Below are 27865 nucleotides of genomic sequence, written 5' to 3'. Positions count from 1 at the left end.
ACCTTGCATCACTGACTCGAAGGTATCAAGTGGCCCTGCTTGTACACCAAATCAAGCCGATGGTACTGTACAGCGCTTTTGAACGCTTCCCAACTGCAACGTTAGAAGTGCATTAAGTGCATCAATCTTCTTGAGAAGTAGGAAGTGGACCTCGGGCGAGTCAACTTCTCTCGACGAAGTTGACGACCCCCAGAAAAAGCCGGACAATCACAATGTAGAGACTCGTACTATCTTCTAGATGCCGCTATGACTATAAAATACAAACTCTGTAGGTCTTCAGTGGCTAGTGTGCCACTAAAGTGGTACATTATTTCTTAAGAGGGTGGTTAAGCCATGCAATAACCAGCGCTGGTGGGACAGCAATGAGTTTCCTGCAATCATCAGCTGGTGTGAGCGGTGCAGACTGGTGACGAGCCTCAGAAAGGGAAGAGAGACGTCCAGGTCAAGGGCAATCCTATTTATCATGGCGTTTCTGCAGGACGAGGACGCCGCGCGCGCCTTCGCGCCAACGCCAAGAAGCGGCTGCTGCGCAAGGCGGGACTGTACGACGACCCCAACCGCGCCCGCAAGGAGCGGAAGCTCGAGATGACGTACCTCCAACGCAAGGTGGAGCAGCTGCAGCTGGAGCTCAAGACGCTGCAGGCGCAGCACCCGCAGAGGCACAGGCGGCAGGAGGAGAACAGGCAGCAGCGAGCGCTGGTGACGAAGCAGGTTAATGCAGAGGTGTCGAGCGCGTGGAAGGAAGTGGCGAGTCGACAGAGAGAGCAGAGGGACAAGGCCAAGAAGGAGAACGTCCGGCTCAGGCTCATTATGGAGCGACAGCACAAGCTGGCCGAGGCGCTGGAGACGCTCGTGCAGGCGCGGATCAAGCAGCAGGTCGGTGTTTATACCTTTGCTTCGAAGGAGGGACATAGTGATTCTCAAACGATTCTTTGTGTAGATGGCCGAGTTCTCAGCCTTGCCGAGCCCCATGATGGGAAGGTGTTTCACCGGACGGACGCTGAACTTCCGAGCCGACATCAACGACTTCAGAGGGCTGTTAGGAGAGCTGGAGAAAGCTCGCCGTGAGGTGGATGCGGTGTTCGCTGCGAACAGGTTGAGCACGACCGAGTCGAGTCACCATGGCGTGCAATTGCGGTCGAGCAAGGGAGTCAAGGGGATGCACCTGGAAGTGTTCGCCAACAAGGCGATGCCGTTCAACGTGCGAGACACTGCAGAGGCGACGTGGGACCACTTCAAGGGCATGAAGAAGCACGGCGGTAATGGGAATTTGTACGACAAAGCTGCTAAGGTGAGGCGAGATAGGAACCAGGACTTAGCTGGGAAGAACCGTGGTCTGACGCTGTACTTGTGCTGCGAGCAGAGTCTTGATACGCCGTACACGATCATCGAGGACTACGCTAAGGAACTGTTCGCAAACACTGCGCGTGCCGATGTGCGCGTGAAGCAGATCGTGCGGCGCTACGTGGAAGCTAACCGTGAGATCGTCATCCTCGTAGCCAGCGTCTCTCCTGTCTCGATTGCACACAAGCTGCTGGCTGGGCTCACCTTCAACTACCGGTGCTACGCGCTGATCAAGTGTGCTGCCGCCGCCACGAAGGACCACGACTTGTCGCTCTTGCAGCTGTGCACGCTGGCGTCGCTGGACGACAAAGTCCAGACGTACGATCCCGCCTACATGCGCGCTCTCAGCAACTTTGTGCTAGGCAACACAGCCGGCAATATCAAGGCTGACCAGGAGCTCATCGAGAATCTGCTGGTGGGGCAAGCTCTGAATCAGCGCGCGCAACCAGCTTGCTAGTCTGAGACTGGTACTGTAGCGTTTTGATGTCCATCAAGTACTGTAGAGTGCGAGCATATAATATATATATATATATACATATATATATATATCTGAAGAGCTCACACGCTTCAGCTTCAGTTTATGTGCTGGTTTCGAATCGGCGCATTCTTGCGGCAGCAACGTTCACCCTGGTACCGGTGTCCTCCCTCAACTTGGCCTTGAGCCCGTCAAATCGCCGTGACATGACTCACACATTTGGCCATCTGGATTTCGTCCAAGATCGCGTAGGAACCAGGCCATGGCAGGCAAGGCGCTCGTCCCCGACGATGACGAAACTCTCAAAGCGGCGCTGTCCTTCATCGACGAGTTCTCGAGCGACGAAGGCCTGTCAGCTACGCAGGTGGCGGTGATAGGATCCACAGACTTGCTTACGGATGAGACGGCGGTCTCTGGAGGTACATTTTCGAGGTCGGTGCTGAATGCGCGTGCCCCTCGGTGCAAGACTCCGTTGCTGCTGGAAGCAAACGGGGACGCAGCGACTAATCGCAAGCGGATCAATGAACGCAAGAAGCTGCTGCGCAAGACTGGAGTCTACGGAGACCCGAACCGAGCACGGAACGCTCGCAGAGTGGAGATCACTCATCTCAAGGAGCAGATAGAGAAGCTGCAGATTGACCTGCAAACCTTAGAGGGCCAGAAAGATCGGTCGAAGGGGAAGGCTGCAACACCGAAGAGCTCGGCAGCAATCTCGATAATTCAGATTCCGAGTATGTGGCAAGCTATCGCGGACAGCCAGAGGAAGCGTCGAGAAGGCTCTGAGCTGGAAAACGTTCGACTGAAGCTCATCCTGGATCGACAGCAGAAGATAGCGGGTAATCTCCGCAGCTTGATGGAGAAACGAGCAAGGCAATTGGTAAGACTTCGACATCACTCCTGTAAGCGTGACGATCTACTAACAATCTTTTCATTTCAACTTCGCGCTGTAGACGACCGAGTGCTCATCCTTCATGGACGTGAGCGCCCCGAAACCTCCCGTTGTCCACGTGCTGGACTTTCGTGGCGACATTGCCGACTTTGAAGCGCTATTCCGGCTAAACGAAGCCGCGTATCGAGAGGTTGACGCAATTTTCGCGGATAACGGTCTGGCTGACGTGGTCATTTCACCAAGTGATGTTCATATCCGCGAAGGCGTCGGCGGCAAATATCTCGAGCTCTTCGCAAACAAAATCCTGCCGTTTAAGCTGAGCGACACCACGGAAGCAGCCTGGGACCACTTCAAGGGGATCAAAAAGCACGCAAGTAATGGCAACGTGTACGCTAAGGCGGCAAAGGTAGGAGAGACTGTGGCGACGTCATTGGTACCAAAGCGGAATTTGTTTTGCGCTAACGTATTTGGATCGTTGCTGTGAGCCAACAGAACCTCGACGAGCCCTACACGATCATCGAGGACTTCACGAAGGAGCTGTATTCCAACAATTCCCGAGCCGATATCAAGGTGAAGCAAGTGATGCGGCGCTACGTCGAGCCCGACCGGGACGTTGTGATTTGGATGTCGCACGTGTCGCCGACGGAGATCAAGCACAAAATGCTCCGTGGGTTGGCCTACCACCTCCGAGGATACGCTCTTACAAAGCGTTCGCCAGCGTCGAGCGTGAGCTATCGCAGCTCCAGTTTTGCTATCTGATCTCTCTAGACCAAGAGCCTGGCACAAGATTCGACCCTGCCAATGCGCGCGTGCTCACCAACTTCTTGATCGGCAACACAGTGCAGAACATTCGCAATCACCAGGATCGCATCGAAGGCGCGCTGGTAGATCGAGCTTTATGGGAGCACATGCAGTAGACGAACGTCATTCCTTTTCTGCTTCGAGTTGAGTTGAACCGAGCAAATCCTGCTTCAGTATCACATCATCTTCACCTTCGTGTCTCCGAAGGGAACATGCCTTTGTCGCCGACAACTCGCGGCTCCTCCCCTTGCCTCCATTGAAAACGTCGGGGGGAGGATTTAGAGACAGCATGGCGCTCCTGCAGGCAGACGACGACGACAAAGTGTTGGAGGCGACCATGTCCTTCATCGACGAGTTCTCGTTCGATGAACCCGAGCCCGAGCGTGGGCCTTCTGCAAGTGTCTCCGCGTCTAAGGCACCTGCGCAGCAAATGCAGACCCAGGCAGACTCGGTGACGACGGCTCCAGAACCCAGTTATGCTCCTAACGCGATCGATACTGTGAAATTGCGCAGACGCAATAGTGGCCATGCGACGAAGCCGACTGCTTCGAGCTCTGTGCCGTCGATCCTTAGCTTGGACACGAGCGGGATGACGCGGAGAGAGAAGATTGTTGCGAGGAACGCGAGGAAGAAGCTGCTGCGCAAAGCTGGCATCTATGGAGATTCGAACCGCGTTCGCAACGAGCGCAAGCTGGAGATCGCCTACCTCCGCGATCGAATCGACAAGCTACAGATCGACTTGAAGACCTTTCAAACTCACCAGGACGGACGACTACATGTAGATGCGCCGAGATCGAATCATCCGCCAGCGAACGCATTGATATTGACAACGAACTCGACATCGCCGATATCCAGCGTGTGGCAGGAGATCGCAGACCGCCAGCAACGCCGCCGCAAGGAAGCAGAACGTGAGAACATCCGCTTGAAACTGGTCATGGAGCGCCAGCGGAGGGTTGCGAACACATTGTCCAGCTTACTGCAGAAGCGCGCTAGTCAACTGGTACAAACTCTCCGCCCCGCTTCATAGTATCCAGAGCTGTTGGACTAACTTCCTGTGTGTTGCTTGGTAGGAGAGCGATTGTTCGTGCTTCTCGAGTCTTAACTGTCCAAGGCACCAAATCGTTCACGTACTCGACTACCACGGAGACGTCAGCTCCTTCCAAGGCCTCTTCCGTCACCTCGACGCAGCGTATCACGATATCGACGCCGTGTTCGCAGCGAACGGTCTATCGAGCATGGTGATCACCCCGAGCGACGTCCACATCCGCCAAGGTGTCGGTGGCAGGTACCTCGAGGTGTTCTCAAACAAAGTTCTCCCTTTCAAGCTCCAGGACGCGGCCGAGGCTGCGTGGGACCATTTCAAGGGGACCGACAAGCACATGGGCAACGGGAGTCTGTACGCCAAGGCCAAGAGGGATCTGGACGAGCCGTACACGATCATCGAAGAGTTCACCAAGGAGGTGTTCTCCAACAGCTCTCGAGCCGACGTCAAGATGAAGCAGGTAGTGCGGCGCTTCGTGGAACCGGACCGCGACGTCGTGATCTGGGTGGCGAGCGTGGCGCCAACGGAGATCAAGCACAAGATGCTCAAGGGCTTGACGTATCACCTGCGGGGCTACGCGCTCACCAAGCGGTCGACCGCCTCAACCGCAGCCCAAGAGCTGTCCCAACTGCAGTTCTGCTACCTCATCTCGCTAGACCAGGACATGAAGCCCGACAACATGCGAGCGCTCACCAACTTCCTCGTCGTCAACACGGCGCAGAACATGCGCGTCCACCAAAGCGGCATCGAGAACCGGCTCATCGACCAAGCACTGCGCCACCAGCATCAGCACTAGCCTCGTTGCTGAGCCAATCACTTGAGCGCATTCGCTGAGCTGGGGCGCTCATTGGGCATTGCGCACGTCGCGACGACTGCCGACAAAACTGCACGCATGGCGTTCCTCCTGGACGACGAAGACGACGGCCGCGTCCTCGAGGCGGCCCTGTCCTTCGTCGATAAGTTTGAGCTTGATGCATCGACTTCCCGGACGGACGTCGCGCCACCTCAAACGCTATCAACAGTACGACAGGTGGACGCGAAAGCCGGCGAATTGACGCGACGTGCGGTGGTAAACGCCATGAAGAGAATCCTGCGCAAGGCGGGCGTTTACAACGACCCCAACCGCGCTCGGAACGAGAGGAGGCGATAGATCGCCTACCTCCGAGAGGAAATGGAGAAGCTGCAGATCGACCTGCGGAACTTACAGAGCAAGAAGCCTCGAGCGCGGGCTCTGCAGCCACAAATAGCGGCGAGCTCATTGCCACAGGTGCCGAGTTTGTGGCAGGTGGTGGCGAGGAAGCAGCGGCAGCGGCGGGAGGAGGCTGAGCGTGAGAATGTGCGCTTGAAGATAGTCGCAGCGCGCCAGCAGAAGGTGGCAGACAGTTTGAGTAGCACGCTCCAGAAGCGAGCACGGCAGTTGGTACGGGCATTTACTTCATAGAATGTAGCTACGTAGGGGATTGATCTGTTGTTGTTTTACGCTGCAGACAAGTGAGTGTTCGTCTTTTGCGGATGTCACTCCGAAGCAGCAGATCGTGCATGTTGTGGACTTCTGCGGAGATATCGGCGATTTCCAAGGGCTGTTCCGACAGGTTGAAGCTGCTCATCGCGAGGTAGACATCGTATTCGCATCCAACGGCCTGGACAAGATGGTGATCACGCCGAGCGACGTTCACATTCGCGAAGGAGACGAGGGCAAATATCTCGAGGCCTTTTCCAACAAGGTGCTGCCTTTCAAGCTGAGCGACACGGCCGAAGCTGCGTGGAACCACTTCAAAGGATCCGAGAAGCACATGGGCAATGGCAGTCTGTATGAAAAAGCTGCAAAGGTAGTCCGCATGAACGCAACTTCATCCCCCCTGGGCAATTTCTAACGCTTGATCATTTGCGTGCAGGATCTTGGCGTGGCGTACACTGTAATCGAGGCCTTTACGAAAGAAATGCACTCCAACAACTCGCGTGCAGACGTGAAGGTGAAGCAGGTCGTGCGGCGCTACGTAGAAGCGGACCACGATCTCGTGATCTGGGTTGCTCAAGTATCGCCTGCTGAGATCAGGCACAAAATTCTGCGAGGACTCACCTATCACCTCCGCGGCTACGCGAAGATAATCCGGTCTCCAGCGTCAACGCCAGAGCGAGAACTGTCCCAACTCAAATGCTGCTCGCTCATCACGTTCGACCAGGAGGCTGAAGCGCTGTACGGCCCGGATACCATCTGAACCCTCACCAACTTCTTGATCGTGAACTCGGCAATGAAAACGCAGGGCCACCAAGACCGGATCGAAAGCGCCTTGGTCGATCAAGCGTTGCGTCGGGAGATGATGTTCTAATCAAGTGGCAAATCGCTGTCATGGTGGTGGTGCGCAAGCTGACACTTTGGGCAAATACTAATCATCCAGACGACTATTCGCAGGAGGTGAAGAGGCTAATCACTGCACTCATCTCAACCTCTCAAAGCAACTACTGTGCTCACCGTCTCATTGGAAAATATCCCTCGCAGGATGAATACAGCTATGGCGTTTTTGTTGGAAGAAGGCGATGGCAGCGTCGTGGAGGCCGCACTGTCCTTCTTGGATACCTTTGGACCGGAGGCTCCGGCGACACCGTCCGACAGGGCACCAGATCCGGTGACATATTCCCCAATCTCTGTATCGACCAGCGATAGCTCGTTGGACGTTGTCGAGAAAGATGGAAGTGATGCAGTGAAGAAAAGGGAGTGGAACATCCCCGATAGGAGGAAGATGCTGCGAGCTGTTGGCGTCTACGGCAACTCGAAGAAAGTCCGTCGCAACCGCCGGATCGAGATCGCCCACCTTCGAGAGCAACTGGAGAAGCTGCAGATTGATCTCGAGGTGCTTAAGAGCCAGAAAGGTGCCACGAACACAGTTACGCAAGTTGTTCCTTTGGCCTCGCATCATAAGCGGACGAGTGCAGAGACTGTCGCTGACCCGACGATGTCGACGGTGTGGGAGAATATCGCAGACAGTCAACGCAGCCGCAGGGAGAAGACCGAGTGCGAAAGTATTCGCCTGAAGATGATGATTGCGCACCAGCAGAAGGTGGCGGACAACCTGCGCGCCTTGATCCAGAAACGAGCGAGTCTGCTGGGTGCGGAGTGCGCCTTCCTTGAGGACGCTGAGAACCCGATACATCACACGTTGGACCTCAGTGGGGACCTGGGCGAGTTTCAAGACCTCTTCTATCACTTGGACAGTGCTTATCGAGAGGTGAACGCTGTGTTTGCGTCAAACGGTTTAAGCGACATGGTGGTCACGCGAAGTGAAGTCCGAGTTCGGAATAGGGTGCGCGGCAAGTACGTGGAGCTGTTCTTCAACAAGGTGCTGCCTTTCAAGCTGAAGGACGCGGCAGAAGCTACATGGAATCAGAGGAGGTGAGAAGCACATGGGCAACGGTGTCGTGTACTCAAAAACAGCAAAGGTAGGCGGGGTGGGGGCAAATACTTCGGGGGTGAACAACCTAACGAATGTATGCTTTTAATTTATTTTGGAAAATGGCCAGGGCGTCAATGTGGCGGACACGATTCTGGAGGACTTTACGAAGGAGATTCACTCAAACAGCTCCCGCACCGATGCGAACATTAAACAGGTCTTTCCACAATCTTACGGGGGCAAACGAAATTACATTATTGTGCGGCTTATGCTGTGACCATCAGCTCAACCCGAAAAAGGGTCGAGGAGAGCGGTGCCCCCTAATGGTCGTGCAAGTGTGCCGCACTAATGCAGAGTCGAATCCCCCGTAGTACCGGTCACCATGTCCGCCGCCAGCGTAGTGATGGACTCCTCGCAGAGCCTGGTGTATGACTTGAATGCATCAGAGATCCAACGCCCATGGAACTGGATAGTCAGTGCGTCTATGCCGCAGCGATACATATGCGTCGCGCCGCCGGAGCGGAGGGAGTGGCAGCTGAATTGCCATGGGTCCTTCCCAGTGGACGAGGCTGCATGCTTGATCGCGTCGGCGACGTCCGCAGACGAAACGCATGCCGGGATCCCTCTCCAAGACAGGTACACCGCCGCTGGGATACTGACGGGGAGACTCTTTCGTGCTTGAAGAAGGATGAGCGCGCCAAACACTGGGCAGAGAAATGGATGTCCAGACCGTGAGAGCATTCTTGTCGTCGGCGCGCCACCTTGGTTCGTCTTCGACCCGATCAGGCGCAGGCACACGGTTTGGGCAAGCTGCGGCGAGAGCGTCGGATTGCCCGTCGAGTCGAGAACGACGAATCTTGGGCTCGAAGCGCAAACCACTTGAAAGAGCGACTGCTGATCGCCGCGATTTCGGAACGCCTCAGAGGGAAGAAGAACACCAAGCACAGCACCCCCCAGAGGGCTTGGTCAAAGGGATCGTCGAATGCGAGTCTGTGGAAGCACGCTTCCAGTAGGTCCCGAGACACTGGCGCCTTGCGTTGACGGGCGACGTCCAGGCGGCCGATCCCTTTGAGCAGCATGCGAATGTGCGGGTGTGTAAGCGGGAATTCGTAGCCGAACGCCTTGAAGAACGCCCATGATAGACTCACTGCGGATGGGGCCACCCGAACCGAAGCCGTACTGGAAACCGTGGAGCACGAAGTCGGAGATGTGTTGTACTTTCTCCTGAAGCGGAACGCCGGAGAGCCATGTAGGAATTCCCCGGCGGGTAGACCAAGCCGTCCACTTGCTTAGAGATCGACGGTATTGATCAAACGTGGAGTCTGCAACGGAGTGAGCTCGGAGATACGCTGCCAGATCTTGGCCAGCCCTTGTATGTCCACAGTCGGAGTAATCTGCGACCAGCCCGGAGTTAGTGAAGCAAACAGCTCTGCGTAAGACGAATTAGCTGGTAAGCGGGAGCCGGTGTCTGCGCGAGTATTGTCGGATCCGGCGACGTGGGACGCTGAAAACCGGAGATGATATGATGCCTCTTACCAGCTAAGGAGCCGAATGATAAGCTGAGCGCGGGGGTTCCGTGATGCCATTTTGTTCTGCCAGGCGACGGCGGAAGTGTTGTCAATCCGGAAGTGCACATGGTGAGGTCGGCCGTCTTGCCCTGCGAGGATAGACCATCGTTGTCCCCAGGCGTGAACCGCGAATGCGCACGACAGCAGTTTTCGGAAGTTGATGTCGAACCCGTTAGCGACGCCAGACTTGAACGCGTGAATATGATCCAGCTCGTCCGGCGAGAACGCGTAGGTTAACGCTGAGCTAGATGACACATCCAAGGCGCATAGACCAAAATCAGAAGCGTCCATCTCGACCACCGTGTCAGGCGGAGGGAGTGCGTTGAACTACTCCAACGAAACGCCATTGAGATGGGGAGTATGTAAAATCTGCCACCACCACAGTAGATCCTGCCTCATGTCGTCCGTGATGGAAACGCGCTGGAAGCGATGGAGTTGGCTTTCTCGTACTCGGAGTCGCTGGAGAAAGGGCTGGGCAGCGCGGATACATGTAGCCACATGACGAAGGCTCCCCATGAGTGACCTGTACGCCTTACGGTTGAGATGTGACGCGATGTAGGCCGCGGCGACAATTCGACGGGCTTTCTCCACTTTTTCTGGTGGCATGGAAACGCTCTCGGCGACGGAGTCAAATTCCAGACCGAGCACGCGTTGGCGGGTGTTCCAACTCGTAAACTTCTTGTCGTTGATAGCGTCAGCGCCTAGCACGGCAACCATAGCGAACCGAAGCGACCGGTCGGCGTCGTCACACGAGGACCCAACGTCCACCGCGACATTGATGTGGTCGTTCACCCAGTGATAATTGAAGAAGCCATTCGGGTACGCGGCGTTGGTGTGATTGCCGTGAACGTAAGATATGGTGCCAGCGACGACCTCGTAAAAACCTGGGGAGCCAGTCCATCCAAACGGCGCGGATAGCTCGATCACCAGTACGTTCTCCTCCTCGATCAGCCCAGCGAAGAGGAAGACAGTCTTGCTGTGGATGCTGATGTTGCGGAAGGCCGATGCTACGTCTCCGGCCATTAGCTTGACTTCGACACCGGGTTGGAGCTGCTTTGCACGGGTTATCTCGGTAGCGACGGCATCGCAGTGAGCGTAGTCGGGTCTTGTGATGCTCTCTTGGTCTGTGCAGTCGTTAATGGAGGTGCCTTCCGGATACGAGAGGTCGTGAATCGTACGACCGGAAACACTCGAATCTTCGCCGCCCTTGTCGACTACCCCGAAGGGACTGATGACGATCTCGTCGAGCACTGCGGGGACTAGATTCTTGTTTGGGCGATAGTCTTCTGAACAGCTCTACAAATGCTGGTAACGAAACACCCGTCCGGCGGACATATTCCGAAAGCGCGTGCTGCAGAGGTACGTCGAGCAGGAATTCTTCTGCAGCACCAGATCCGCGAGACTTGGGGTAGGTATCACGCGGTAGCTATACGCCAGCTTCTGCCATTGTTGTGGCCAGTGTGGTCCTACGCGCCCGATGAGTTAGACCGCGCCGCACGTCCGCATTTGTGTGCATCCTCATGGCAACTACACTGCTATCAACGGGTCGCAGATGTCGCCTGGGCGTGGCACTTGGAGATGCGCGCGTCGCAGCAACGGGCGGCACCTGGGCTGGTGGCACGGTAGGCTCTGACCGGCTTCCCGAGGATGTAGCCATTGGGCTGGTAGTACATGTGTACGCAAGTGGGTTAATATTACATTCATACGCAGAAAGCAATGAAATTCGCGTCAGCTGACCCAGTTGTTTGGGTTGCGTTAATGTCTGTGCCGGCGGTATAGCGAGCACGGGCTGTATAGCCGAAGGTGACTGTATAGTCGACCCGGACCGTAAGGTCTGAAGTGGCTGTATAGCCGTAGTCTGCGAGGGCGTTACTGCGTCTACTTCAGAGCCAGCGCTGGATGCGACTGGGTGATGCGTAGCGCCGTCTGAAAATTCGGTGTCCGGAGGCGCTGAGCGAGGGGCAAAACGGCTGCTATCGCGGAAAATTTCCCGCTCGCGCGACCGACCAGTTATGGACACGCCGCGGGTTGCCGCAGCGCTCACGTATGCCGCCAGAGCACGGGAGACCAGCGACGTTGAGCAGGCAGGGTTCTTGACCGCGGCGATTCATCGGGATTAGACGGCGGATGGCATCTGGGATCGCGGGGCGCCGGCTGCCTTCGCGACGCCCTTCGTTGTCGCGCCGTCCACGGGCTTGGCCCTGACGGCGGTCGCCTTCGCTGGCTTGGGTCAGAGTACTTAGGAGTGCCATCGTCCACGCCGGAGACTGGTAGTCGATCGAGCGAAGCGCCTCGCAGAAGCCGCTCCATCGTCGGCTTGCATGTGGCCCCGCGCCCAGCGCGGTGCCCGCGCACGTAGAGCAGTGTAAGGCGGACGCGAGCCGGAGTATTGGTAGGGTCCGCGGACTTGTTCTTCGCGACGAAGGCGCGAAGCCGAGACGTCAACTTTCGCATGTGGTCGTACCACACCTCTTGACCGAGGGCGCTCAGACCGTGTATGGCATCCAGGATGTCTTCGTAGGTCGTACAGCGGATGGATGCCGTCGGGAGAGCGGCCGTAGCGCTGAAGTCGCTCGAGTAGTTGACGTTGGTAGATCCGTCCTCGAGTGTCTCCATCTCGCTCGATTCCTTGAAGTGCATGACCGTAAGTCCACGCGAGCCGAGCCTTCCGCTGTCTCCGTCCCGAAGGCACGAAACATGCGGCTCGCTGCTAGCAGGTGTGCCTGCGGCGGGTTGTAGTCTCCCTTGGCCTTCTTGGCGCCCTCGGGGAAGCTCGCTGTCGTCAGCTGACGTAGCTCCGCCGGTGGCAGCTCGCCTCTGGTGTTGGGATCCGTCGTGGCACCAAGGCATGTACAGTCTCGAGCAGGTGGGCCATGGGCTCCGAGGAGCCCGCGTAGGCGCGCCACCTCGTCGCGGAGTGCGTGCAGCTCCGAGGCCACATCAGGGCCGGGCCTTGTCGTGGGTGCACCGCGCTCAGCTTGTGAGGGATCGTCAGTCGCACCACCGCGCCCGGGCTGGAACGAGGCCATGAAGGTTGTCAGGTCGAACCCTTGGTCAGAGCGGTGACCGGCCGGACGCTTGGCTTCCGCGGTGACCGGAGCGCTTGGCGCAGCTGTCTTCTTCGTCTTCTTCGCCGGGGGAGGCGCAGCCTTCTCCTCCAGCTCGCTGTCGGACTCGTGCGCTGTGTCGCGCGTCGGGGGCTTCGCAGCTGAAGTTGCGGTGCCGGCAGTCAGCCGCTTAGCCACCTTCTTCTTGCCCTTACGGGCCTCAGCTGCCGCTGTGTCAGGCGCGCTACGCGCAGACGCTCACTTGCTCGATCGCAGCGGGGGAGGGTCAGACGTGCGCCTCGCGGAGGTCGCCGTCCAGGGCTCTTCCCCGCCGGTCACGTCGACGACGACAGCGGTGGCAGCAGGTGCCTCGCTATCCGAAGGTACCGCGGGGGCACGGGATGAAGGCGAGGCAGACGCGCTGGCGGACTCAGGAGCTCCACGGGTGATCATGGTGCAGCTTGATGGAGTAGATACCCCCTCTTTCTTGATTGGCTTGATGCTTGTTCTTCTAGAAGCGAAGTGACGGAGGGAGAGCTCGCGACGAGTGGTCCCAGAGACCTTAACAGGCAAGGCGTAACCGGTGGATGTACCAGTATATCGGTACTTCTATTTTATGTAGAAAACATAATTCCCTTGGCTTCGCCCCGGGAATACACCGTTCGACGATACGTCGAGCCCAGCCGAGATGTGGTGGTCGCTGTGAGAAGCGTAACTCCAGCTGAAGTCAAGCACAAGATGTTCTGTGGACTACGGTACCAAGTACGGACCTATGCGGTGACAAAACGGTCGCCTGCGTCAACACCGGTTTCCCAGCTGCAGTGCTGCTCGCTCATTTCGTTTGACGAAGAGACGGAGGCGAAGCTGGGATCTGATGCCGTTCGCGCACTTACGAATTTCCTGGTCGTAAGTTTAGTAGCCAAGAAGCAAGACCACCAGGAATGCATCGAGAACGCGTTGATGGATAACACTCTTCATCCTGCATTTTAAGGATTGGTGGCGGAGAGAAATTTGTTTAGTGAGTCTAAAAACGTTTTGGAATTCTGCATTATTGTGCTTCTACAGCAGCTACATTGAAGCAATTGTCCAAACATTGACCAATTGCCAGAACATGTAATACAGCTTGGTTTTAAAAAACCAACCGACGCAAAGAATTGTGGTTCATGAGCTGCTAGCAGGGGCTAACTTTAGTGAGAAGCTGGACTGATTTCCATGTTTTGTCTCGACTACAGGAGCTCCGACGTTTAACCCGATAAAATTTAGAGTACTTCGAAGTATGTTTTGTAGGTATTTAATTTTTTGTGTGTTTCTGCTCGGCAACCAGAAAAATGGTTGCAATAATGAGAACAACCTGGCGTGTGGTCATTTTCAGCTGAAATATGTCTTCGCTCACTATAATATTTATTACCGTCGACACCGCATGAATTTGCATATCGCGACGTAAATAAATGCATCAGCCGACAACAATGATGCAAGTTATTTGGACGTGTCAATGCATCAATTCGGGCGTGGCTGAGACAAGCCGACACAAACAGACAACCAGGGAACTCGTGGTGTTGTTAGCGAAGGTCAAAAAGCAAAGTTTGCACAGTAAGGAAACGACTTCATTGACGTTAAAGAGCTACAGACTGCTCTACGTCCGATGGTTGCCCACCGTTCACGAGAGCCTCTATAGCTTGCATGGTCAATCGCTGAACTCCGAAGGCCTCCTCAAGTTGACGGTGCTGCTCTGGTGTAAATTGGCCAAACTCGTCCGGTAGATAGCTCACCAGCAACGCCTCTACTTTGTCCGGCAGAATTGGACACAATCCAAGCTCGTCACCACCATGACTGTTCTCGTAGTTTGGCTGCGTGAACACTGGCGTTCGATCAACTACATACCGCATAAAGTGCTCCACGTGGAAGTAAAACTGGCTAACGTCATGCTCAGTAACTTGCAGCACCACCTCCGCGAGACAGCGCTTCAGCATAGCTTTACTCTCGTCCGTTACCCCTGCCGCCTTCGCACACTGGTATGTCAAAGCAAGCTCCTCAATCTGACGTCTGCCTCGCTGACGTGCAAGTGTTCGCGCCCGGTCGGTCTGTTTGGCTTGCCGTCGCTGACGCCACGAGTCCTCCAAGATAGCGCCACGGGAGCGGAGATTGATACCTTCTAGAGCAGGATCAAGCGCGATACTCGGGTTCAGTCGCGGTAGCTGAGAAGGAAGCTCACGCGGGCGGCCTCTCGTGCTCATGTTTGGTTTAGGAGGGGAGGATAGGTGAATCTGCTGCTGGTGACGGTTTGTGTTGTGAGGTGCGAGAGGGTAACCCTCTCCGAGCCACAAATCGCTTTGGTTATAAACATGCGGTGGGTTCATGCATTTATTTGCGTCGCTGGCGCTTTGCATCATTGTTGTCGGCTGATGCATTTATTTACGTCGCGATATGCAAATTCATGCGGTGTCGACGGTAATACAAAAGCATATCTGTAGAAGGAGATAGACTATATACACACTCAAACAAACGTGACCCAGCTACTTGATTCTCAGCGATTCTTGAATCAGAATCGCTCCAATAAAAGTAAAAGAAAACAGCGAGTAAGCTAAAGCAAAAATACTGCCGTGCTTGGTTTAAGATATCGGTAGCGAAGCCACTAAATTCTGCTAGAGGTTCACCTGACCATACCGTTGATGGATAAAGTCCCGCAAGGTGCTCAGACGTCAAGGCATGGTTCTGCTGGTGAGTTTATTATATTTTATTTCTTTTTAAAGCAAAGTAAAAAGAACTACACACGATAGCTGTTCACTTGAAGTTCATACTTGCCTTGTACATGTACACCACGGCAACGCCATCAAAATGTCCGCGTAATCTTTTGGCGGCACCGTACAGACTCCGTACTAATACTGTACGGAGGGAATTCCCTCTATCACATCTGAAGCGGTCGCCATACCATGTCTACAGTACGGTATTATGTAATGTATTACGTTTTCGCGTTGCCACACTATGCTGTCGCTAGGCTCAGCTTTGCTAGTCGACGGCATACGGTATTATGTGTTATTATATATACATAAAATATCACGTCTAGAGTATTTAAAGAAATACTAGGTGTAAACGCATGGTGGTGTCATACCAAGTCTAGTCTCATGCGACGCGAGTAGCGATTAGTACATTTATGGTGAGATCCCTGTAGCCAAACAACTGTAAATTGCACTTGGGATATCCTAGCCAAGCTCCAGTTCATTTGCAGATTCTCCGCCTAGGACACTCGACTGCAGTCATGGATCTTTTCCTGGGAGACAACGACGAAAGAGTTGTCGAGGCCGCACTGTCCTACTTGGATAACTTTGGGCTCTGTGAAGCTGACATACCGGCTTTATCGGGTTCACTTGATTCACCTTTGCCGAAGACCGCGCCCCCTGCACGTTCAGACGCGATAGTTTACTCCCCGGTGTCCGTGGCATCAATTGGCAGCTATCAGTCGTCGATTCTCGTTCAAGGGCTGGATAAAGATACAACCAAGAGAAGAGAACGGGTTAACGAGAGAAGAAGATGTTGCGGGCTGCCGGCGTCTACGGCAACTCTAACAACGTGCGCAACAACCGCCGCATCGAAATCGCCTACCTCCGAGAGCAGCTAGAGAAGCTTCAGATCGACCTGGAAGTGCTCAAGAAGCAGAAGGGAGAAGGCTCCACGCGTAGAACGAAGACGAGAGCTGCTCCACCAGCAGAGCTGCACAACCAGACCCGTCATGTGCCAAGTGCCGAGGCTATTGTCGCTGTGAACGCGCCCACGATGTCGACTGTGTGGGTGAACATTGCCGACAGCCAGCGATGCCGCAGGAAGAAGGCGGAGTGCGAGAAAATCCGTCTGAAGATGGTGATTGAGCACCAGCAGAAGGTGGCGGACAACTTGCGTGCGTTGCTGCAGAAGCAAGCGAGTCAATTGGTAAGTTTTCTGATGAAGAACGGACATTTGCATGTACTAAGATAACGAGGACTGACGTGTTCTGGTCTCGTGGCACTGTGACTGATTCAGAATTCGGAGTGTTTGTTCTTCACGGAAGGGAATAGCTTGAAATCAAGTGCGCTGGACGTGCGTGGACATTTGGGCGAGTTCCACGGCCTCTTCCGTCACTTGGATAACGCGTATCAAGAGTTGGGTGCGGTTTTCGTAGCAAACGGCTTGAATGATGTGGTGATGACTCATAGTGACAGAAAAAAGATTAAAACCGCGTGTCATTCGGACGAACACCACGCGGGGTTCTCAAACGGATGAATAGCATGTGTGAAGGACGAACTTCACGCTTACATGAATACCCCTGGGCATTGTAGATGCCATGCGGTCATACCGGCCGGTTGAACATGGATGCGCTTAACACCATTTCCTGCAGAATGCATACGTGTATTGTGTAAGTATGAATGAAGTGTTGTTACACTGATCTTTGCATCTCATGGCGTGTTTGCTAGGGTGGCCAGCTCTTCACGGCCCAGCAACAGCAATACCAGTAGAGTCAGCGTACTCTAGCGCCTTCGCCAGCTCCTGCGCTTTCAGCTGCTTGATGACTCCGTTCTCAAACTCTACCTTCCAGTGGTAGACACCAGCCCGATTACTCCAGGAGCGCACCTTACCTTTGTAGTTTTCGTAGGACACCACACCGTCGACAGTTTCCTTGAACTCCACACTGCACTGCCAGTTCAGAGCCATCGCGGGGCGCTTCGGCAGCTCTCGCTGAAGACGCACTGCCGAAAAATACGCCTCACCATCCTTCTGTAGGGCGCGTGGACTTTTGCGTGGTCTGCCGGGTGGTCGTCGAGCTGGCAGGCGCTTAAGCATGCGGCCTAAGTCGAAATTGTCCAGAATCGCTAATGCGCCCAGCACATGGCTACAGATCCAACCAGACGAGTAGTGTGCTTTGCAATCGCATCGGTATCTGTTACGAACTGCACGGATCTATAGACAATATAAGAGATACGTCGTTAGTACATATCGATAGTATGAGCCAAAACATGTATATACTGCGTACCTCTTCCATGGACCAGTTTGGTGACTCCCAGTTGTGTTGATACGGCGTAGTTTCCAGGACGGCAACCTTGTGGAGCGACAAATAGTCGATCGAAATGGTGCTCACTTGGGCATTTGGCTTGAGCACTCCCCCCAGCGACTTTAAAAACGTCTGCACTCGCTTTTGAGTGACAGCGACGCCGTTGAGATTCGTGTTTCCGACGACGTACGCCTTTGCGTTGAACACAACCGCTTCCTTCTCTCTGCGCTGCGCCCGAGGCTTGAACACGACGCGGTGATTTTCGCTTTGGCTCAGCAGTTGTGCCGCCGCCGCCACCATTTCGGGTGGGATGGGCCCAGTGCAGAAAGTGGTGATTGGAAGACCGACGATGCTGTTGGCTGATGCGCTTGACAGGATTCTGGGTAAAGATTGGTTGAGGACATAGGCGGTAGAGGCTCGTAGAGATAGGACATTCGCGGTTTTGATCGTCTTGTGGTACGCCTCGATAGGATTCTGGTTCGGTACAATGCCCGGGCACCCACTGCACGTCACAAACCAAGCGCGCCATCGTTCTGCAAGATATTCCTCGGGCAGCCACGCCTCGTATGGCGCCTCGTTGTCGACACGGATTTGCCGCGTGACCACCGCGGCTAAAGCAATGAACTGTTTGGTCGTTCGAGCTTTATGGAGCCAGTTCAGTGAAGGTAGAACGACGTTTTCCCAGGCAGCCTCGTGGTTCAGCATACTGCGCCCTTTCTCATTGGCCTTGCGGACGAAGTGAGGCCAGCAATTCAATAGTAAAATCACCGGCCAATCTACAGTAAACGCGCTGGTGATTGCGTCTGAGTGGTCCAGTGATCCAAAGGCAATCTGCAAATCGATGTTGAAGAAGGTTTGCACTGCTGACCGGATAGTTGCATACAGAGCCTGGTATGTCTCCGTAGTCTCAGATCGGACAAACATGTTCGCACAGGGGATGAATTTGTGCTGAAACGCCCCGCGTGCGTGGTGCAAAGCATACGAGCCGAAGTCCACGAGTGTCCAGCCACCTCTGTGTAGTTTGTACGTGCCATCAGCTGCTGCGACGACGCCGTGATCGCTTTGTCCGTTGACAGCCCCGACGACGTTCCGTAGCAGAGTACGTGTAGTCACGACAACACCCATTTCCTCGTCATTGTCACCGTACGTGAAACACTTCAGAACGATCAGCTCGTAGAGGAAATCGGCCGGCCTTGCCTTGAACTCGACTAGATCGTGTGCTGCGTCGTACACCTCACTATGGCCGAAGAATGGTCGCGCGTAGTGCATTCGCGAGGCCCCGCCCACATGGCAAGCTCGGCGTAGTTGGAGATAGCATCCGCTGTTACATTCGGCAAAATGACGTTAATAACACGTGTTAAACAAGCAAATAAAAAAAATTACCTCGATCTTCGCGGCTGATGTACTGTTTTCTAGACTTCAACATCGATCGCGAGGGGAGTCTATCCAACATCTCGGGGCGGTCAGCGTATCGATTGCGCAGGATAGTCAGGCATCCCTCTGGTCCAGCACCGCCTTCTAGAATATTGTCGACCTCAGGCTGAAAAATGCCGTCGATGCCCGTGAGGGTTTCTTCAGAGTCTTCCATCGTGTGCGTACCGGCCATGGACAATTTGTAGGCACCGTTCTCGTGGGTGATCCGAGCCATACACGGACAGGCAACATGAGAACCGCAGTAAAACACAGTTACACCCCCGGTAGCTGTGGTGTAGTTGTACTGGTACCGAAATCTTCCGCCGCAGAGTACAGCCATCTGCGACTTGGCTTGTCGGCGAGTTGTGTACGTCCCGAGTTGCAAAAAGTCATGCGCTGGTGTACTTGTGTCGGCCGAGTCGCTCTCTGAACTGGAAGAACCTAGGCTGCTGATCTCTAAGCTGTTGTCGTCGCTGTTGACATCATCAGCACTGTCCGCCATGGTTAGAAAAACCAGCGCAGAAGCGAAGAACTGAGGGGGGGGGCGACTTAGAGACTGCGAGTTGAATAATAAGGAATGCGAGGCCTCGGACACAACGCACTACCTGGAGGGGTTTCGTAGAAATCTAGTTGATAGCGAAGGGTCGGGTGTTTCGTTTGGGAAGATCTATAGAAAAAATGTAGTGGTTACGCACATCTCGTTCGTTACTTATTTTGAGCAAAAAGCCCTGGCGTTTTGTAAGATAAATTAAGAATAGACAGAGAGCTGGTGGATTGGGTGTTTCATTAGATAAAATCGGGATTAGTTGAGAGTAGCTTTGTCATACTACCACACTAAAAATTTAAACACCCTTCAAATTCGAAGAAAAATAGAGAATTTGAAATATGTTAACTCGCTTTCATTATTCGACTACCAGAGTATATTAAACCCAAATCAATCAAATGGTGGAGAACTTATCATGAAAATATGAAATAAAAACACGTTGAGCTTCACTTGTTGATGAGACCTGTGAAGGGTGTGTCTTGCAATATCAAACGAATACGACCACTTCTGACGAACGGCCCGACTTCATCACGGTCACCAAGCACCAACTCGCCCTAGGATCGGCCGTCGCCACGCCCACTGATAGCCAACCAGTCACCTCACCTCCCGTTGCGCCCAACGAGCAGAAGCCAACTTCACCAGACGCCCAGCATCGACTTCCAACGCTTGACAAGCAACTACCAACCACGACACGCGCCGAGACACCTAATAAAGGCCGGAAGAAGAAACCCCATGACCAAGCACGCCACGATGACCGTCTAGTTGTTCGAGACGAGAAACGATCGCCGGGCAAGCAGTATCCGGTCAATTGTGGGCTTGCACAGACCAATATATTAATCCAGTCTAATTGGACCGCCAGCCCTCTACTCAACGGGATTCATAATAGCACCGCCGAAGTGGGTGTTCCGGCGGGTAAACGGCATCCTGCTGAGCAACTTCTCCAAGAAGAACAATGAGGTGGGAACGCAGATCACCGTGCAGCAGTACACGGACGGTGCCAGAGCAACTGCACACTCGACGAACAGTCGCGAGCTCCTGGTCGGCCTTGATGTTGCCTGCCGCGTTGCTCAGCAGGAAGTCGGTGAGCACTCGAATGTACTTGGGGTCGTAGATGGTTCCCTCTTTCGTATCGAGCGTCACGTGCGCAACCAACTGCAAAAGCGACAGTTCTTGATCGGGGGTAGAGGCCTTCGCTCGCTTGATCACAGCGTAGTTGCGGTGGTGGGAGATCAACCCAGCGAACGCTTTGCGTTTAATCTCGATTGGTGCGATCGTTGCGACCCAGACAACGAGTTCTCGGTCAGCTTCGACGTAGCGGCGGATGATTTGTTTCACGCGGACGTCGGTGCTTGAATTGCCTGCAAACAGCTCCTAAGAGAAATGCTCAATGATCGTGAATGGCGTGTCGAGATTCTGCAAAATCATAACGGTGGCAAAATGTCAGTCGTTAGAGCACATTTACTTCCAAGTAAGCCTGCGTAGTGGTCATACCTGTGCTGCTTTCGCGTACAGGTTCCCACGATGCTTTTCTGAGCCCTTGAAATAGTTCCACGTGGCCTCCGCAGTGGCATGCAGTCCAAAGGGCATCACCTTGTTGGAAAACACCTCGAGATACATGCCATTCACGCCTTCGCGCATATGCAGGTCTTGCTGCGTCATTTTCATTGTGTCGAGACCGTTGCCAGCTAGCACCGCGTCTACCTCGCTGTATGCAACGTCAAGATACTCCAGTAGCTCCTGAAAGTCTGCGGCATCCGCACGGAAATCTAAAGTGCGGCCAGAGGGGCACAAAATGTCGCCCGGTCTGCGGATCGAAGAAGAACACTCGGCAATCTAGCATGCAATATAATGAGTGAATTAATATACGACGAAGGCGAACGCGAAAAGCGTGAATACCACATACCTGCTGCTGAGCGCGCTTGAGCAGTAAGTTCTCTAAACTCTTGGCCACTTTAATCTGGCCTTCAAGGACGAGCTTCAGCCGCACATTTTCTTTCTCTGCCTTCTCTCTTCGGTTTTTCTGGCGAGCTGCAAAGCCCTCCCAAATACTTGCGACTTGAGCATCTTTGGAGCTCTTGCAGGTGCTGCTACCACCCCCATTCGCCTCACTCTCGTCTAGAGCCTCCGTCACCTCTGAGGTTGTCTGACCCGGCCGTTCCTGTAGACTACGCAGCTCCATCTCCAACTGCCCGACCTTCTCGCGTAAATATGCAATCTCGAGCTTCCGTTCGTTGCGAGCATGCATAGACTCCAGCCTTCCGCAGCATCCGCTTCCTGGCATTATCCGCTGCTCGATGTCTCGCCTTCACGACTTCGGACACCGGGCGGGCAGCCGTCCCAGAGGCTCTCGAGATATTGGGCACTGCTGAAGTGTACCGGGGCCCTTGAATCGTAGCGTCAACAACGGAATTCACAGTTGCTACAGGTCCGGCCGAATGAGCATCGCTTTCGTGGTCTGCAGCGGCGTTTGACGGCAATTCCAATCCATTCGCGACCGGAGATAGCGCCTCTGCTGTCTTGTTCAGTGCAGTAAACTCTGGCGTGTTTTCGTCGCCGGAAAAGCCGTCCACGAAGCTCAGCGCGGCCTCAAACGCGCGCATGGCATCCTCATCTTCCGCGAGGAACGCCATGGGCCCTACCGCCAAAAATGAGTCAGCATTTTCCATTTTGGGTCAACTCTACCGCCCCAAAAGGGTATTATTCCAATTTGGGTAAAATATTTGGTAGCATGTGTGTTTTAAAAAAACTGGACAAAATGTGGACAGTTTTTGTCAGGGCCGCAGCATCTGGTCCATGAGGACATTTTCGATGAGCTGCTGGTCAGCCTTGATGTTGCGAGCCGCATCGTTCAGCAGGAAGTCGGTGAGTGCTCTGACGTATTTGGGGTCGTACATGGTGCCTGCCTGTGTGTCGAGCATGCCATGAGAGACGAGTTGCAGCAACGAAAGCTCGTGCTGAGGTGTCGAGGCCCTCGCACGCTTGATGACTGCGTAGTTCCGGTGACGAGACTTGAATCCACCGAAGGGTTTTTGCGTCATATCAACGGGCTCAATGGACGCCACCCATACGACGACTTCGCGATCGGCCTCCACGTAGCGACGCACAATTTGCTTGATGCGAACGTCGGTGCTTGAGTTGCCGGCGACCAGCTCCTTGGAAAAGTGCTCGATGATCGTGTAAGGCGTGTCGAGGTTCTGAATCATAGCACACAATAGCATCAACGTCACCCACGGTTGTCAGTCACACCCGCATCAGACAGTAGTCATCAGACCTTCTATACCTGAGCAGCCTTCGCGTACAATGTGCCTCGGTGCTTCTTCGAGCCCTTGAAATAGTTCCACGTCGCCTCTGCGGTGGCATGCAGTCCGAAAGGCATGATTTTGTTCGAAAACACTTCCAGGTACATGCCACCGACCCCTTCGCGCATTTGCACGTCTTGCTGCGTCGTCTCCATCCAAGCGAGACCATTGCTGGCCAGCACCGAATCGACTTCGCGATAAGTAGCATTGAGATACTCCAAAAGCTCCTGGAAATCTGAGGCATCGGCGCGGAAGTCCAACGTGCGGCCTGAAGGGCATGCTACATCAACTGATCTCTGGATTGACGCAGAGCACTCGGCAATCTGTACAGCCAAAGCACAAAAGTCGGTTAACCTCTGAAGACAAAGTAAAGAAATGGTTTGCAAGAGATGGGCGTTGTCTACCTGCTGCTGAGCTCGCTTCAACAGTATGGCCTCCAAACTTTTTGCCACTTTAATCTGACTCGCCAGTATTAGTTTCAGTCGGACGTTCTCGCGCTCCGATTCTTCTCGTTTGCTTTTTTCACGAGCAGCAAATTCCCCCCATGCACTTGGCGTGGACGATACTTGGCTCTCACTCGAAGCTTCATCAGCAGAGACCGTTGTTGCTTGAGAATCACATCGCTCTTCGATGCTTTTTGTACCCGCTGTGGGACTGGAGTGCTCCTGCAGAGAATGTAGCTCTGTCTCCAACTGACCCACCTTCTCTCGCAGGTAGGTAATCTCCAACTTGCGTTCGTTGTGAGCGCGATTGGGGTCTCCGTAGACTCCAGCTTTGCGCAACATTTTCTTCTTGGCGTTGGTGGCCGCTCGACGGCTGGAACGCAGAGGTTCTGGGGCCACCGCGACAATACCATCATTGCTGCAGCTTGCTTTGCCGGCCAGTCTTGAAGACCGACGTAATGGTGGATTGCTCTCCGTGGTAATAGCAGCAGCCGCGGTACTTACTTCCGCGTCCCCTTGAAGCTGCATATCCTCAATCAGCGGCATGTCCAGCTCGTCGCCTCTCAGCAGCTCCCCCACCGCCGCAGCATCAACCAAATCAGTCTCAGCAGAGGAATCATCAGCGCTAAAGGTGTCCACGAAGCTCAGCACAGCCGCGAACGCATCCGCGTCGTCGGCCAGGAAGTCCATCGACTGAAAAAGTGGCGTTCACAAGTTCAACCGAACATTTAGTCCTATTTGGTCCTGCAGACATTTTGTGTCTGACCAAAATTGAATGCTCTTTCATAGTTCCTCAGTGTGCACCACATCACTAACGCTCTTGTGCCACGTCGTGCACTTGAGAGGAAGACGCCCATGGCTCAACCAGGTACTGCACCGCCAGCGCCTCTCCCTGTGTGCAGCTTAGAGCCGCCGCCTGCGTGCCACCACCGTCCCTGACTTCCCTCTTACCCGCAGGCTCGTTCCAGAACCCGAACAATCGCCAGCGGCCGCAGTTCAGCTCGACGCCAGGCTTCGGCAACGCGCCGCAGTTCCCGTCGCAGCCTGCTGTGGGCCAGCAGCGCGCGCCTCAGCGCGGACCCGCGCACCAGTTCTACCAGAAGCCGGCAGCCGCTCCGCAGGCCCAGAATCAGGCTCCTGTGCAGGATGCAGGATTCTATAGCGGGCAGGCCACGCCCGCCTTCTCGCAGGACGTGAGTGCACAGTGGAAGAATGTTTAGGACCCATGCAGGTATGCTGACGGACAACTCTATGCTGTATCCATTATTCAGTTCCACCAGCCAGGGATGAATGCGATGCCGCCTGCGCAGCAGCAGTTCCAGTCGGCGCCCGCGGGCTTCCAGCACCGCCATCCGACGCACGGCAACAACTTCGGTGGGTACGGGCAAAACGCGCCGCAGCAAACCCCGCCGAACAGCAACCCGCGGCCGCACATGCAACAGGCACAGCAGCCTGACTTCATTAACCAGTTCTCCAGGTGAGCAGCTAGCTTTTACAATGGGTGACGCAAGTGATGGAATTAATGTTTTTCATCATGTGTGCAGCAACCCAATGGCAGGATTGGCGATGAACAGCGCGCAGGATTTCCTGCAGAAGCAGTCGGAAATGTATCTGCCGGGCGCCTATGGCGTGTGGGGAAGTCTGAAGTACTACTTCACCGTCAACAACTCCTACGTGAAGAGCCGTCTCAAGGTACGAAGGGCTTGGACAGGTTGTTATATTAACATTTTGTGTCTGATAGAGGGAATTGTACCGTGGTTTCGATTGTGTAGATCTTGTTGCTCCCCTTCCGACACAAGAACTGGCGCCGTATGGGGAACGGTGAACAAGACGAGTCCAAGCCGGTGAGTACAGTGGAGGGGAATCCTGCTGTTGTGACTACTTCTTACGAACTTGTTGCTGTCTGTGTATTTATCAGATGCAATACGCTCCCCCAACTCGCGACTGCAATGCACCTGATCTGTACATTCCGCTCATGGGCTTTCTCACGTACATTTTGATCGTGGGCTACTCCAAGGGCACTTCGAACCAGTACGTTGCAGCGCTAGATTATTTGCACTCGTTGGATTTGAGAAAAAGGGTGCGTTTGCTAACGATACTTTTGCCACAGGTTTAGCCCAGACGTGATCACCAAGGACGCGAGTTACTGCCTTGTGATGCAGTTGATCGAGATCGGAGTGCTGGCTGCCTGCCTCTACGTGCTGAACAGCTCCATCTCGTTCCTGGACCTGGTATCCTTTTCCGGCTACAAGTACATCCCGCTGGTGATCAACACGGTCGTCTTTCAGCTGCTCGGCTCCATTGCATACTACGTGTCGCTCCTGTACACCGGCGTGGCTGTCTCCTATTTCACGGTGAGTCGTGCTGAACTCCCAGTCGATCTGTCTGTATCTTGGAGTCCTAACGATTTTGTGGTGTGACAGCTCAACTGCATGAAGGGAAGCGTAGCGGAGCCTACTCCCGAAAACCGCCTCTTCCGAAACTACCTGCTCTTTGGGTAAGGACAACTCTTATCCATCCTATATGCCGAGTGCTGTTCTCACCATTACTTTTGTGGTTACTTGTCTGCTTGAAAATTGTAGCGTGTCATGCTTACAGCTCATCCTTGTGTGCTGGATTTCGTACACTACCGCGCCCGGCGAGTAGATTTTGCGGTCGAACGAAGTCGCAACAGCTTCCATCAAGCACCAGCCAGGTAAAAATCCTGTAGGAACTTGACGTCGGTCGCTAGCTGCTTCCCGTGTGTAAGAGATTCTGATAATGACCGAAGCCGCGTTGCTCTCGAATTTGGCGCGCAGCTCTCGATAAAAGCTCTTGTGTTTCCACTTGCCTGTGATCTTCAGCACCAGAGCTGCCTTGTGTACACTGCTTCGTCAGTACAGGTTCGCGACATGATTTCCTATCAAACTGGGCGGTGTTCAAAAACACCTAGCGACTCACCTCCCGCATGCTCCTCCCTCTTCTGTGAGCACTGGGGCGACCAGCAGCTTTACTATGGTACAAAACTAGAAAACAATATGCAAATACGAAATGACACCCGAACGGAGGACGGTTCGCCTGAGTGCGGTGAGGGGCGGGGCACTTATAGGGGGACAGGACACTCGCACTCCTGCCTTATGGGAGCACGAAGCACGATAGTTAGCAGTCGCGCTGTCCTTGTCAGTCACCTCACCCCTGCCTGGCAAGCACGTTCCTCCAATCCAGGCGTCGACGCCACTCTCAAGTTACGTCACGACGGCCATGATATCCACGGCGTCAAACTGGAAGGACCCGAACGGTGACGAGCCTGTTGACTGGCGAGGCGGACTGGGCGACGGACACGTCTCCTCTTCAACGCGCTTCAGCGGCGCTGACGAAGGCCGCGTAAGAATCTGCACCGGGGTCGGGCCCGTTGGGTTAAATAGTGGAGCGGCTGCTCTCGTTGCAGTTGGTCGCGACGCCTGCTTGCCGAAGTCGTGCGGGTTGCCATCGTACTCAAACTTCTGCCCCGTGAGGCGCTCGTTCACGCTGAACATCTCTTCCACGCTGAAGCCCGTCTTGACGTTGCCGAACGTCTCGTCATTCAGCCCGTCGTACGACGTGGCTGTGTCAAACTCCGTGCCGAAGTGGCCGCGGTTGGCTTTCCTGGATCCGTTCGAGGTTGGTCTGTCGTTGTGCGGCGTGGAAACTGACCGCTCCTCCTGGCCGGTCTTCTTCTTTCCCCCGCTGCCCTCCGAGCTCTGCTGAGCCGCGCCATTCGTGATCAACGTCAGCGGACGATTCCGCGGCGCTGAAGCTGCACGGCCTGTGCTGTTGGTAGCAGCGTTGCTGCTCTTCTTCTTGGTGGCCTTGTGGCCCTTGACCCACCGCTTCAATCTCGACATGAAGGGCATGACACTCCACGTCTTCTTGGGCAGCGCGTCGAACGTGAACCACTTGATGGTACTGATCTCCTTGCGGGTCTGCGGCGCGAACGCGTATTCCTCGGGCACGTCCGGGCACATGTACATGCGCATGCGCTGGTCGTTGGCCACGAACTCCAGGTACTGCTTGGGCGCGAGGCTGTCGCCCACGTCGTAGCCGCACTCCTCGAAGACCTCTCGCCGCGCGCAGTCCAGGTCCGACTCGCCCTCGTTCACCTTGCCGCGCGGGAAGGTCCAGCTCGTGCCCTTCCAGTTGCGCACCAGCACCAGCTTGGTGCGCGCCGAGTTGAGCAGGATGCAGCCCACCACGGGCACCTGGCGCTGGTACGTCTTGAAGTCCTGGAACAGCTCGTCGCAGCGGTGCGCGAGCGGCCGCAGCAGCGGGCAGTGCGCGAACATCTGCCGCGCGAAGTCGTTGAGCTTGACGTGCTGCAGGTGCGCGTACTGGTCGGCGTAGAAGTCCTCGTAGAACCAGTAGCACTGCTCGATCTGGAAGAAGAGGCGCTCGCTCGAGGCCAGCTCCGACTCGGGCAGGTTCACCAGGAAGCGGCTCTGCAGCTCGTCCATCACCTCGGCCAGGCTCGGCTTCTTCTTGGACGTCTTGGACGTCATGGGGCGGCGCTGCGTGCTACTCGTGTCGCTCGTGGCGCGCGCTGAGGGATCCGGCTCGTATTGGGGCTTGCCGTGTG

General features: G+C 54.8%; 13 protein-coding genes across 13 annotated transcripts; 7 read left to right on the top strand and 6 right to left on the bottom strand.

Annotated features, from left to right (window-relative positions):
* Positions 1–362: 362 nt before the first annotated feature.
* PHYSODRAFT_247591 (hypothetical protein) lies at positions 363–1801 on the top strand (the record flags this gene model as incomplete). Its single annotated transcript, XM_009516890.1, has 3 exons — positions 363–387; positions 479–876; positions 941–1801. The coding sequence occupies 3 exons, from the start codon at positions 363–365 to the stop codon at positions 1799–1801; spliced, it is 1284 nt and encodes a 427-aa protein (XP_009515185.1).
* Positions 1802–2081: 280 nt separating this feature from the next.
* Positions 2082–5347, top strand: PHYSODRAFT_247651 (hypothetical protein; the record flags this gene model as incomplete). The annotated part of the gene is made up of 6 exons (XM_009516889.1): positions 2082–2696; positions 2770–3114; positions 3201–3375; positions 3477–3592; positions 3814–4509; positions 4580–5347. The coding sequence occupies 6 exons, from the start codon at positions 2082–2084 to the stop codon at positions 5345–5347; spliced, it is 2715 nt and encodes a 904-aa protein (XP_009515184.1).
* A 96-nt stretch (positions 5348–5443) lies between these two features.
* On the top strand, positions 5444–6770 carry PHYSODRAFT_321622 (hypothetical protein; the record flags this gene model as incomplete). The annotated part of the gene is made up of 4 exons (XM_009516888.1): positions 5444–5620; positions 5702–5971; positions 6039–6380; positions 6447–6770. The coding sequence occupies 4 exons, from the start codon at positions 5444–5446 to the stop codon at positions 6768–6770; spliced, it is 1113 nt and encodes a 370-aa protein (XP_009515183.1).
* A 294-nt stretch (positions 6771–7064) lies between these two features.
* PHYSODRAFT_321621 (hypothetical protein) lies at positions 7065–7946 on the top strand (the record flags this gene model as incomplete). The annotated part of the gene is made up of 1 exon (XM_009516887.1): positions 7065–7946. The coding sequence occupies one exon, from the start codon at positions 7065–7067 to the stop codon at positions 7944–7946; it is 882 nt and encodes a 293-aa protein (XP_009515182.1).
* A 339-nt stretch (positions 7947–8285) lies between these two features.
* Positions 8286–13008, bottom strand: PHYSODRAFT_321620 (hypothetical protein; the record flags this gene model as incomplete). The annotated part of the gene is made up of 9 exons (XM_009516886.1): positions 8286–8858; positions 8891–9119; positions 9477–9835; positions 9959–10747; positions 10829–10948; positions 11512–11799; positions 11864–12136; positions 12163–12799; positions 12848–13008. 9 exons carry the CDS (start codon positions 13006–13008, stop codon positions 8286–8288), a joined length of 3429 nt encoding a protein of 1142 aa, XP_009515181.1.
* Positions 13009–13215: 207 nt separating this feature from the next.
* Positions 13216–13545, top strand: PHYSODRAFT_476050 (hypothetical protein; the record flags this gene model as incomplete). The annotated part of the gene is made up of 1 exon (XM_009516885.1): positions 13216–13545. A coding segment is annotated over one exon (330 nt), but the record flags the coding sequence as incomplete, so codon positions are not given.
* A 623-nt stretch (positions 13546–14168) lies between these two features.
* PHYSODRAFT_321619 (hypothetical protein) lies at positions 14169–14789 on the bottom strand (the record flags this gene model as incomplete). Its single annotated transcript, XM_009516884.1, has 1 exon — positions 14169–14789. One exon carries the CDS (start codon positions 14787–14789, stop codon positions 14169–14171), a length of 621 nt encoding a protein of 206 aa, XP_009515179.1.
* A 1288-nt stretch (positions 14790–16077) lies between these two features.
* On the top strand, positions 16078–16746 carry PHYSODRAFT_416183 (hypothetical protein; the record flags this gene model as incomplete). Its single annotated transcript, XM_009516883.1, has 2 exons — positions 16078–16479; positions 16570–16746. Coding segments are annotated over 2 exons (579 nt in total), but the record flags the coding sequence as incomplete, so codon positions are not given.
* A 267-nt stretch (positions 16747–17013) lies between these two features.
* PHYSODRAFT_471116 (hypothetical protein) lies at positions 17014–19223 on the bottom strand (the record flags this gene model as incomplete). The annotated part of the gene is made up of 5 exons (XM_009516882.1): positions 17014–17484; positions 17558–18265; positions 18344–18778; positions 18814–18896; positions 18959–19223. 5 exons carry the CDS (start codon positions 19221–19223, stop codon positions 17014–17016), a joined length of 1962 nt encoding a protein of 653 aa, XP_009515177.1.
* Positions 19224–20399: 1176 nt separating this feature from the next.
* PHYSODRAFT_321616 (hypothetical protein) lies at positions 20400–22162 on the bottom strand (the record flags this gene model as incomplete). The annotated part of the gene is made up of 4 exons (XM_009516881.1): positions 20400–20903; positions 21024–21365; positions 21436–21729; positions 21782–22162. The coding sequence occupies 4 exons, from the start codon at positions 22160–22162 to the stop codon at positions 20400–20402; spliced, it is 1521 nt and encodes a 506-aa protein (XP_009515176.1).
* A 141-nt stretch (positions 22163–22303) lies between these two features.
* On the bottom strand, positions 22304–23616 carry PHYSODRAFT_470147 (hypothetical protein; the record flags this gene model as incomplete). The annotated part of the gene is made up of 4 exons (XM_009516880.1): positions 22304–22726; positions 22813–23154; positions 23236–23396; positions 23487–23616. 4 exons carry the CDS (start codon positions 23614–23616, stop codon positions 22304–22306), a joined length of 1056 nt encoding a protein of 351 aa, XP_009515175.1.
* Positions 23617–24129: 513 nt separating this feature from the next.
* PHYSODRAFT_343683 (hypothetical protein) lies at positions 24130–26098 on the top strand (the record flags this gene model as incomplete). The annotated part of the gene is made up of 9 exons (XM_009516879.1): positions 24130–24142; positions 24232–24467; positions 24546–24751; positions 24819–24966; positions 25047–25118; positions 25193–25305; positions 25385–25628; positions 25698–25771; positions 25857–26098. The coding sequence occupies 9 exons, from the start codon at positions 24130–24132 to the stop codon at positions 25918–25920; spliced, it is 1170 nt and encodes a 389-aa protein (XP_009515174.1). The 3' UTR covers positions 25921–26098.
* A 400-nt stretch (positions 26099–26498) lies between these two features.
* PHYSODRAFT_247661 (hypothetical protein) lies at positions 26499–27788 on the bottom strand (the record flags this gene model as incomplete). Its single annotated transcript, XM_009516878.1, has 1 exon — positions 26499–27788. One exon carries the CDS (start codon positions 27786–27788, stop codon positions 26499–26501), a length of 1290 nt encoding a protein of 429 aa, XP_009515173.1.
* Positions 27789–27865: the final 77 nt, after the last annotated feature.

The sequence above is a fragment of the Phytophthora sojae genome (assembly GCF_000149755.1).
Source record: "Phytophthora sojae unplaced genomic scaffold PHYSOscaffold_1, whole genome shotgun sequence".
Classification (NCBI taxonomy): Eukaryota; Oomycota; class Peronosporomycetes; order Peronosporales; family Peronosporaceae; genus Phytophthora; species Phytophthora sojae.
The sequence above is the reverse complement of the archived record's forward strand: the minus strand, read 5'-3'. Positions and strand labels throughout refer to the sequence as shown.